At 42.0% G+C, this 12,051-nt stretch overlaps 1 protein-coding gene across 1 annotated transcript in view; it reads right to left on the reverse strand.

Annotated features, from left to right (window-relative positions):
* Positions 1-5,685, reverse strand: part of KCNK10 (potassium two pore domain channel subfamily K member 10) — a 69,689-nt gene extending 64,004 nt beyond the window's left edge. The window contains exon 1 of the mRNA XM_042047688.1: positions 5,200-5,685. Coding sequence (XP_041903622.1) covers positions 5,200-5,251 — 52 coding nt within the window. The 5' untranslated portion in view covers positions 5,252-5,685. The remainder of the gene's footprint in view (positions 1-5,199) is intronic.
* Between the last annotated feature and the right edge of the window lie 6,366 nt (positions 5,686-12,051).

A 12,051-nucleotide genomic window follows, 5' to 3' on the forward strand; every position in this document is an offset into this window, starting at 1 on the left:
TTTTTTATTCTCTTCTATTTGTTTTCTAAACTCTTCAAATTTTCCACCTTATTGTATTTGGCACTATTGTGCCTACACCATGCACTTCCAGGAGTGTCCTCCTGTTTGTCCAATTTATATCCTCCTTCAAATATCTCTTTTAAATAAACTCTCTGCAGTGTCCTACAACCCATGCGTACTAGGCACAGCAGAGTCCCAGATGGGTGGGTAAGTAGCCAATAACTTTGTGACACAATTAGCACAGGGTCAGTAGTCTCTGACCATGGGTCATTTGCAGGGATCAGAGCTACTTTTTCACATCTTACAGCATCCCAGAACAGTCTTCCTCTATTGAGCTAATAACAAATGACTTACTAGTGCAGAAACACATTGTCTAACTCACAGTTCCATTCTTCTCCTTTTCATAAATATTCTTGAAAACAAGAGGACAGAAGTTAACACCTTTATTCTACTCATCTATGCCTTTCTAACCAAGTTCACCGTCTGCATTGATCTCTTTGAACAAAAGAACAGAAAAAGCAGGTACTGCAGCCATTTGTAACACTTCACCAGCAACGTCAGTTTAATTTGTACTGAGTGCTGATGTTGAAGATTTTTCAGTCATCAAGGGATGGTCCAATCCTGATACCTGCATGAAGGCATTTGAGACTCAGCTCATTGTCCCACACACAGGTGTCCAATGCTGCTTGAGGTGTCTCAGGTGAAGTGAGAAAATCCAAGGCAAGTGACAAAGGACCTAGGGAAGACTTGAGCCTCTCTGAAGCAGAAGCTGGGGAATATCAAAGGTGTTTAGATACTTCTAATGCAAAACTCAACTGAATGTTCAATGAAAGCGTAAGTGATACTAGCTTCCTCTAGTTGTAAAGTGCAGAGACAACCTTATTTCTTAATTGATGTGATCTGTGCATGATGATAGGCTGTTTTGCTCCCTCCTAATTGTTTTAGCATTTAATTGCAATGCATATGCTCTTCTTTCAATAGCAGATTTTTGATTGCTCTAAACAAGTTAATTATACTTCACAACACCCTTGTGCATTAGGGAAGTATTAATATGCCTGTTTTGCAGTCTAGGAAAAAGGAGGACAAGAAAGGGTAAGTGGCTTCCTGAAGGTTAAACAGTAAGTCAGTAGCAAAATTTGAAGAGGAACTCCAAACTCTCAACCACAGTTTGAATTCCCCACAAAACATTAACTCCCACATTAAATGTAGGGATGGTAAAAAATACACAATTTTAGAGTTTCAAACTCCAAACAGTGCATTTGTGAAAGGATGCAGGAACTTGAATGAAAACTTCAGTTCCAAAAGAACAGTGTTGAGGTAAACATTGACCTGGATATCCAAAAGGCTCTGACAATCCATATCACTGCAATGACAGCAGAAACTGCAGGCACAAAGGAACAAACAAGATCGAATTCCATTAGCTCCCTGCTAAGAGCATCACTAAGACATACATCATTCCCTTGAACAGACATCTCACCCTTACCCTAAAAGACAGTCACACTTGGGGATAATTTCTAAGCATATTTGAAACTGTCTCATCTTTTTTTTTTCTACAAAGAAATATAAATTTTAAGCAGATAATTTTGAGGAAAAAAGTTGATATTGCCGTAACATCCAGATGTCTCAGACAGGATAAGGGACACACTCTGTTTTACGTACTATATAAAAATATATGTGCAAAGACATTATGAGCTAATTCAAGCACAGACAACAGGTGGGTGTAACAAACAGCAGGAGGGCTGCAAGAAAGGAAAGATATGAACAACAATTATGAGAATTAATGTCTTCATATGCTGCTAAAAATCCAATCTTATATTCTGGAAAGTATAGATGAGAGGTTGTATGAGGTATGAAACTAGAAATCTGGTCATTCACTAATTTCAGTTATTACTGCTTTACCTGAATTGCACCAAATGTGAGAAGTGACAATCAGAGATAGGCAGCAGATCAAATATTTTCTGATGGAGTATACACATACTGATTCCACCAGTAACACAAAATAGCAATCTTGTTTTTTAAAATATAAGGCCGGGTACTAAGACATCCTGTACCCCTACTCAACGTGTCCAGTGCTCCCTGAAAGATTCTTGCTTGGGATTTTTTCAGTCATTTCTTACCCTATTCATTCACTGTATATAAATTGTATGGATTTTAATCAATATATATCAAATTCTAGGGGCATATTTCACATTGGATTGTTAGGGCCAAGACCCAATGACTTTTGTGATCGAGTTTAATCTGTTAAGGGGTTAATATAGTTTGATTGCCTGGGATAGTATGGGAATTTCACCATAGGAATCTGGAGCCTATACACTTCCAGATTTATGAAATATTTGGTTTATCTAGAAAACACACTCAGCATTTACATGTAACACAGAGATATACTTTATGCCCAAGACACATGAAGATTACACACAACATGCTAAAATCACAGCTCAGTCTCCAAGCCCTGCTTGAACCAGTTTAATGGCTAAGAAATCAGTCCCCCATTAGCTGTCTGTCAGACCATCCTTCATGTCAGTTCCACTCTTTTAAACCTCTTCTCTCCACAAAGTCTTTCTATGGTATATTGATCTTTGCTGATGTGACCTGAGAAAACCAGTTCTGTGCCAGCAGCCTCTAATCTATTTATCTACATAAATATTTATAGTTTAGTCAGCATTATGGAGTTGAGCATTAATTTATTTCAATGACTATCATTCTGACCTGGGATCAAACCAGCAACATTATCAATTAAAAGCCAGCCATATCTCCACAAAAAGGGTCCCAGCCTTTAGAAATGGGTATAATTTCTAGAAAATATTGCCTGGAATAATCAGGTCCAAGCAGTCTTTGAGATACCATAGCTCTCACTTATGTCCTTGGGCTGTTAGCTTGCTTGCCAGGAGCATCAGTTGATCTATTCCAACTACTGTTAGCACAAGTTATCAGAATTCCTACCAGACAAAACTAGGGAAACTGCATGTTCTCTGGCTGACAACCAGAACAGGCATAACCACAAAATACACTTTGAAATGAGTCTGGTATTAGAGTGTGAATACTAACTGGACATAAGCTGTGTTTCTAATACTTGGGACTCTTTGCATCCCTCCACCACCAACTTTCTACATGTTGATCTTTTTATCTGAGAAAAGCTACTTCAGCTCTTAACTCCAGAGATACCACATAGGATGCAAAACATGACATAATTCTTCACACGTACGTGCAGAGAAGAAATGTGATCGTACATCAAATTCATTTTAGAGCTTTTAGTTATTTCACATAGATCATTGCTAACATTTATATCTACATAAATATATTTTTGTTTCAAAAATAATAGAACTCTGATCTGCCTTCTACACACACACAATTCTTCAGTGGGACTATGTGAGTACAATGTCACTGCACTGTTTCTCTATTGGTTAAAGGATTGGGGCTTAGACAGCTTTTCCTTGCCAAATTGCCTTCTTTTTTTTTTCCACCAAATTTTATCTATTTTCTCAGTCTCTTGGAAAATTATAAAATAAAATTTTTTGCTTCCTCCTTGGCTACACACCAGTATCATCTCTGCCTGCCTAACAAATACACTGAGGGGAAATAACTGGTAGGATTCTGAAGTTTTTGGCAAGCATTCAGCTTGGTGGAGAGGAAACCTGCTGGGTTTGAGGTCTTTTAACTGCTACAGTAGTCTATGGTTTTGTCACATCAATAAATTTTGGCCAACCACCTGTTGGATCCATATGCTTTAAAGCTGACTGCCAAGCAAAGGAGCTGCACACAGAATGTCATCCGTACATCCTCTGTATGCCTTGTCAGAGGAAAGAAGGAAAGAGCTTTTTGCATTAAAAGACATTTTGCAATTCATAAAATAGATTTAAATTAAGCTGCAGCGAACACACATTTAGAAAAGCAGCTGGGTAGAGCAAGTTTTCACCACAAAGAATTTTGACCCTAATCTAAGGAAGATACTGTTTTTAAATAACCAAATTTCTGTTAGCACTACTATCCATGTGTTCATTGGGAAGATGAGGGTGGAGGAGGCTGATGTGTCGATTTCAGCCTTCACCTAATTAAAAATGTACTAAGGCTTACACTAAAGCTGAATTGTGTATACAGCAAATTGTTCTGCTGTATTCCTTCTATACCATGAGAAATTGTTTCTAATCTTTCATTTTGTAAATGTGAGGGCAGGGATGATGACAGGCAAATTGACCACTAAAACCAAACCTGTGGAATAAAGAGGAATAATCAAAGCCCATGCTATCACTTCATACTTTCTGCAAGCACTGCTGCACAGCAACTGGCTGCCAGCAGTTCTGCTGCAAACCCGAGCAATGGCTTCAAGTTGTTCTGCTCCTGTAGCAATGCACAGAAATATGACACACCAGTATACAAATTACCAATGGGGTTTTTTCAGTCACTTCTGTAGGATGCAGATGAACCTCCTCCCCATGTCAGGCAGAGTATTTGACTATGGTTTATTTTTAAATACTACTTGGATCATCTTTTTGAAAACCACTGCACTGGCGTAAATTTCCTTCCACCACCACACAAACACATTCCCTAAGATTGACCCAAACATACCTATATAGTTCATCAAACTATCCACTTGGGCTGATCAGTTGTTAACAGGACAGAATAAAGAGTGTAAAGGTCCCTTTGGGCTCCCTTATTTATTGTGTCATTTTATGCCATCCACAATAAAGGTCTGTCCACACTAAAGGTTATATTGCAGCGGCATTCTGCTCCTGCCAACAAACATGTGCCTTCCAGGAGCCCTGAACAAGCAGTCACATCTGTGTCCACTCCTGTACCACCCATTTAGCAGAGACAATGATCACTAGAAACAACAAAGGAGCCACTGATAAAACAAACAATGCTCTGAGCCAGAGATCACTGCCATCCCAGCCAAGTTTGCCATGAAAAGACTCAAGAAAAAGGGAGGGGGGGGAGGCAAGAGAGATATCAAATATAAAACTGTAAAACTTAGACCTAGAAGAGGTTTTAGCCATGCAGCCACCCAACCCCATATCTAGTAGCATTTTCTAATGCATTCCTATAGGATTGAGCAAGAAAGACTGAGCAGTGCACATGGAAAGCAGACAAACATCCAACGCCTCCTCCCATTTGGAGTCGCATAGTCTCCTACGAGTCAATCAACAGAAGGAATTATAATAATTGTAATTACGATAGCAATGAGAGTAATAGAGAATCACCAACCTTGAGGATCCCAGTTCACCTGTTTTCTTGGAGTCTCAATTGGAAATTTCATCGCTTCCTTTTTGCAAAGGGAGTAAAAAGAATTAAATAAATTTGCAGCCTTCCTGTCTCGATGCTGCAGTCAAATAAATTAATTTCAAATTATAGGGAGCCTGCGCTGTTTGACAGAGGGGAACTGGTGGTTGCCAAGGAAAGAAATACACAAATAAATCGAAGAAGGTGGGGAGGGGCGGGCAGGGGAGTGGAGTGGAGGGGTTTGTAGGCACCCCAGCACAGAGAGGGGTATAAGGGATCGACTGAGGACTGGAGAGAATCTGGAGGAGCGGGAACGGAGCAGATTGAGATAGGCAGCGGGTCCAGGGTGCTGCTGGCTCCTGGGGAGGATCCTACAGCTGTCTCGCCCCGTCCACCTGCAGATGTCAGAGTGGCGGGGTCCCCGCTGCAGCGCGGCCCCTCTGCTGCGCCCACCCGAGGGGGACCCGGGCTGACGACACCGCAGGCTTGCACGGATCGGGGAGTCGTCCAGCCCCCCACGCCCCCAGAGACACCTCCCATACGTGCACACGCTCCCTAGCCTCAGCCACCCCCCAAAAATGAGCCCACCTCAGTTCAGCCCCGGGCACTAGAGAGGTAGCAAAACTCAGCCATGGGGCGTGAGCCGCAGCAGCATGGCTGGGGCGAGGCGGGGCGAGGCTGGGGACCCCCCGGCTCAATGCAGCAGCAGCCGGGCTCGCCCAGGAGAGCCGAAGCAGGGAGAAGGAGGAGGAGGGAGCCACCCTATAGCTTTAGAGGGAATTCACGGAGCCCCTCTCTGCACTGGCATAAAAAGGGGGTGGGGAGAGCCTGGGAGTCCCTTTGTAAGCGGCAGTGGCGGGGCGCCCAGGGAGGGGGCAGGCTGGGGCTGGTACTCACTAGGTATCCTTCCCGAGAGGGGGATGCAGGCTTGTTTGGCGGAGTTTGAAGCCGGAGACACGCTCGACTAAGCTACGAGCAGCAGGAGCAGCAGCGGCGGCAGCAGCACATGGCAGGAGTACGGCAGCATCCAGAGGCTCTGCAGCGCAGGGGGAGGGGAAGGGCAGGGGATCGTCTGAGCCCCCGCAGGCTCTGGGGACCAGGACCGGGTACCCCGAAAGCCAGGGGACCCTTTCTCCCCTTTCTGTCCCCGATCCGCACTGTGGACAGGGACAGACACTTCGAGTCAAGGCAATGCCTGGCACAGCGGGACTGTAAGATGTGGCCAAGCTGCGGGGAGGGGGCAGGAGGCTGGAGGCCCCTCGAAGCCCCCCTAAGCTTTCAGGAGCCTTCGGGTAAACAGAGGACACTTGTGCAATTACCAGGCAATTGCTTCTTTCCAAATCTGCATTCTCCCTTCTCTTCCTCGTTCTCCACGCTTTCCCTCAAACCGTAAACAGGCTAGTAACACCAGAAAGGTCTCCAGTTCCAGTTACAATACATGCCCCAGCTCCCCTCCCTTAGCCAGCAAAACAAAACCCCAGCCCCTCTGGGGGCCTGAAGGAAAACTCTGTGAGTTTAACCCTGTCCTGCCTATTCTCTTCCACATTGGAAATCAACTCTTTGTGTGAAGGGGATCATCCACGGGGGATGGTTTAGTGGAGACATCCACAAATTCTCATATGTCATGGTCAGAGACCCATACCAGAATCAGTCCAGAGGTCCCTAGACCTGAATTTTCAGGAAACGTGGTTGTGATCTAAACCCAGTGCCTGTGATAATATGTGCCCTGCTTTTTGCCCTGTAGTTTTTTCCCAACTGCCCTTTTTCTATCTCTCTTTCCTATCTGTTGCTAACCTTGTAAGACCAAAAGGAGAAATCTGCCCTGGTGAAGGAAAAACAAAAACAAAAACAAAGCAGTCCAAAATGTGTGGCTCTCCTCAGGAAACTCTTACTGTGGAGGTTGCCACACTCTATTCACATCCACATTCTGAAATTAAAGCAATGCTTTTTCCCCATCTTTGTTCAACCCTAAACAGGAAGAGGAAATCAGTACTGGGGAATCCACACTTTCATTTAGTGCTGGTGTGCAAGGTCCTCTAAAGCAGCATGTAGTTTGAAGAAGCCAGATAGAAGTAATGTAGCAAGTTTTCTCGGGGGAGGTGCTGGGAGTCTCTCCTTCCCCTAATCCAAGCACCCCTGTAGCTCTTGTTTTGTGCTGTACAGAAGGAGGCGGGAGAAGCTGCTCTAAGGGAGGACATGGTGAGAATAATAATGAGCCTGCTCAGTCAGACTTGAATTTGAGATGATTGCAATGATGACATCAGGAGAACAAGGTATTTCCTTTGCAAGCAAACCATGATGCATTCTGAACACGCTTTGGGATTTCTGTTGACATTACTTATGCAAACTGAATGGGAACAAAAGTGAGGGTAGGCTTTGCTAATAGTGCAGTGTAATCATTTGAATCATGGTTACAGTAACCTAAAGGCTTCAAAGAAGCTTTCTGAACCCCCAACAAGATCAGTTATCAAATATGTATCAATAAAGAACTATTCATGTATTTATACACACACAAGTATTTTATATATGTGTGTGTAAATAACTTTTCCTTAGCATTCAAAAGTTTCCAGCTTAATGCCATCTTCCTTGTACATTACCAGGGAAAACCTAACATATAGACAAATATTATTCAATTGTGTCACCCTGTCCCTCTGCCACAACTATCAGCAGTTAACTGATAAAGTGTGTATTCTGCCACAGACACCTGTCCATTGAGAATTCACGTAAGATAATCAAACTGAAACAGTCCACTGATAAGCCAACAGCATTAAATTCCTGCTAAAACATGCAAGAAGTCTATAGTCTGGAGGTGAATTCTTCAGGTAGTTCATTACCAAAAACACATCCTGATTGTTACTGTCTAAAGAAGAGGAATTTTCATGAAAATGACATTATGGAGATGTCTCATATTTGTTTGACTTGCTGTAACACTAAATAGATAAAAATGACACAATGCCATGTTCATGTGTCTTGTATCCCCTTAATGTTCCCATATTCCCAAAAAGTGTCTGTAAGCTCTACATACTTGCTCTAGCTATATGACTGAAAAACCTTGTGGCAAATCAATTGTGGTCTATCAGGTACATAAATGCATGACATCATGTAATTGTTCTGCAATCTTTTTTTATCATTTTATGATCATGGAAAACTTGCTCAATTATTTCAATGCCTCAAACCTGTAGTTTTATCGAGTGGGCCAATTTATTCCCAAAGTAACTCATTTAAAATCAATGGGGTGACTCCAGAGATAGATTTGGCATCTTTTACTGACAGCACAGCTGCTGCATAGAAACGCAACTATTATCTGATGCAAATAAAAGGCCTTTCACCCCTCAGTGATGTCATATTCTTATGACAGGGAGAACTGGTGCCTTGAAGCTATAGTGTTTCAAGCTGTTACTCTGTCAACTTTTATAACTTAAGTGGATTCAGTAATGTTTAATGTTTAAATGAAAGATCACCAAGAAAAAAAAAAAACAACCTAAGTGTAGCATAATCATTCTATTTTAGTACCTGGATGAGAATTTTCAAGATTTGACTGGTCCTCCTAAATTCTTCCTTCTCATTTAGGGTTTATTGTTCAGACTCAATGTCCTCAGAGCTGAAGTTAGTTGAGAATCAGTGCCTTACAGGACAGGGCCTGTGACAGTCACAACACAATAGAAAAGAGGACTTCTATTACAAGCCATCTCGTTGAGAAAAGAATAAAATACTAAGTTCCCTTTTACTGTTCATTAGTAATATGGCATGAGTGATTTGGAAGTGAATTTGATGTAATTCAAAGAAAGCTATAGAAAAACAGATTAATAAATACTTCTTATACCTACTTAAATTGCCACAGGAGTGCTGTTATTTACACTGAAACCAAGAGACCAACCCAAGTGAATTGCATCATGTTCTTTATATTCTGTTGACCCATTCCGCAGTAGTATTAATTAAGCAGTATTAATTCTGCATAGTATTAATTAATTCACTATTAGGTGACAGCACAGAATCCTTTTATAATTTCTTTATTCTCTAGGAAGCTTTCTGTCTAGGAGAACATTTAAGGCCTTTAGGATAATCTGAAAACTTCTTGTTCAAACAGTTTTCAGGAGATTTAGTGTCATTAGCAATCAGAGTTAACTAAGAATCAGGATTGTGCAAGGAAAAGCAACCTGTTATTTTTATTGTCTTCTATGCATGGAGTTTCTTATCACTTTTTAAGTTATAGCATGCAGTGCCATGTTTTCATTATTTCATGGATTAATCCACAGAACAGAAAATTTACTGATTGGCAGAAATGGTTTCAGTGAAAACAGTGAATTTGTCTGAGGCAACTACACATCAGTAATAACCTTTTCTGGGATGGCACCACAGCCTGTCTGCAGTTCCTTTGGCCAGTGACACTAAACGGAATACACTATGATCCTTCCTCTCACATCCTAACACATCAATCATCTAAGTGCCAGAAGAGGAGAGGGGGTACCTGGTTCATAGTTTGTAATCACCTTCACCATCCTTGGCTCTTTTCTGGTACCCATTCCTCATTACCCAGACTCCAGTTTTCAGACACCTTTTATATCAGTCTCTTTGTATGGCCAGCAGGGACAATAATGTAATAGTTCCCTCACTTTTTTGTTCTATCTGAAAAAGTACATGCACATCATTAGTGTATTAGTATATTGTAGGTTTTTTTTTTTTTTTGCCATGTAAGAAAATATTAACTAAAGCTGCAGAGTACTGAGTCTGTCTGAACCCACTTACATCTGTTTCACATTAGTTTAATTTGACTTCAGTTCAATTACTCCTGAATCATACTCATGAGAGAATTACAATCTGGCTCTCAGTTTTTCCATGATGTCCCTGAAGAATCCTCATAAGATCAAAGGCTGATATCTGACAAAAATAGTAAGCCTGATTAATGAAAATGAGCCACCAAAGTCATTTTATAGCAGTACTATTCTCTTCCCTCATGTCATTTTTCTAAGATTTCTTACTTGATAGGTACATGAAACTCTACCTTAGCCAGTTGATAACTTTCCTCCATATTAAACAGGAAATTTGGGAGTTAGCTTTCGGTGATACCTACGTTTCTTTGCCATTCACACCAGTAGCAGAGCCACGAAAGGAAGGGTGGAGGCAGGAGCCAGCGCAGCCTGCTAACAGCTTTCAGGACCCTGGACAGGAGCACCCTCTGGCCGTCTGTTACCCACCAGAGCCAGGGACCGGGGCTGGGAGCGCCCGGCGCTGGCTGGGGAGGGGAACGGGGCATGAGCGTCCATGGCCCGTGTGAGAGTCCGGCCTGCCAAGGCAATGCAGTGCCAGTGCAGTGGCAATGCAGACTTTGTGAAGGAACGTAGCAGCAGGCACGGAGGAAGAGTAGCACACAAAATATCCAGAAAGGGAAAATGAGAGGCAGCGGATGAAGGGCGATCAATATCAGGAGCATAGTGACAGAAGTATGGAGAACCATGTTAGTGATGAGGTCAGAAGGGAACAGGAAAACCCCAATACTTGAAATACAAATGAAAGGTTGAAAAATAGATGGCTTTGACATGAGAAGGGTAGGGATAAATGGGTGGGACAGACTCCCTAGCTTGAAGACAGAATGAGGGACAAATGAGTGGAAGGGATAAATAAGTGGAAGAAATATATTAAAGCACACCTGCACATGCAAGGGTCATTTAAGGAATAGTATAAAATTGCACTGCTTGAGTAGAAAGGAAAGGAAAACAGGGCAACGCCCCCCACCCCCCCCACCGCCATAGTTTTATGTAAATGCTGGTTGCTCTAATGTTCCTTTGTTTAAAGCCTCCAGATATAAGAAATAAACCTACAAAGTTTTGCACTTTTAAGACACAGAGATCTTGGGCAAGAGTTCCGATTATTTTCCGTGTTGATGCCTGGCCTGCATACTTTCTTGTTACTCAGCAGGACCAGTAGAACTAATATAGCTACAGGGAAGAATGCTTTGGCTGGGCTCTGACCTTTCCTCCCACAGACATGACAGCAGCCTTATCAGCCAGTGGGGCAGGGTCAGGGGCCGTACACATCAAAGACATTAATGCTGGTCTCAGAAGCATTGTCTTACCACCCATTTTGACTGAAAACTTCCACATTTCTTAGAATCAAGTATTCCACTAACAGCAGCTGTTCTTTTCAGTGTTTTGCAATGCAATATATCATATCAGCAGCCTATTAAATGTGGGGATTAATGCAGCTATAGAACAGTTAAAGCAGGGAGGAACAGTCTGCACAAACACCATTCACTGTGACCAGTCCTCCTATAGCTTTCAGTCGTACCTATTTCTTTTCTACTCTGAACAGCAAGGGAAGGAAGAAGCTATACTGAACATTTGAAGGGCTGAATACAACTCTTGTATTAATCATCATCACTTTTACAGTACTCAGAAGAGCTTTACTACTTTCTAAATTCAGTAACATACTTCTCACACAGCTCGAGTAGTAAGAAGCAGTTCCCAAAATGTGAAAGCAATGGAACTGAGATTGGAGCTGTGGAATAAGGAATGAGATGAGGCTTTCTGTTGAGTTTCATTCCCAGCACTGTCCCATGTTTTCCCTCAACCTTGTAGTCCAGGACATGCATTTTTTCAGCCAGATGTAGAACTTCTGCAATCACTAGTTTAGCCATTTTTTGGAAGGTTAACACTGGGAATTGCCTGTGTCCCTGTATCTGCACACCATTGCCACCTTCAGTGCAGGAACTCTCAAGGGAAAATTACTTTGAAACAGGATGATATTTCAAGCAAAATCAAAATCAAGAAATTATTATTCTGTTGTAGGAAGAGTGAGGGCTGTGTTCTGAGTGTAAGAAATCATTAATATTAATAGTAG

The sequence above is a fragment of the Corvus kubaryi genome, unplaced genomic scaffold (genome assembly GCF_017639235.1).
Source record: "Corvus kubaryi isolate FWS band 111438036 unplaced genomic scaffold, C.kubaryi_AGA036_p1.0 66, whole genome shotgun sequence".
NCBI classification, from domain to species: Eukaryota; Metazoa; Chordata; class Aves; order Passeriformes; family Corvidae; genus Corvus; species Corvus kubaryi.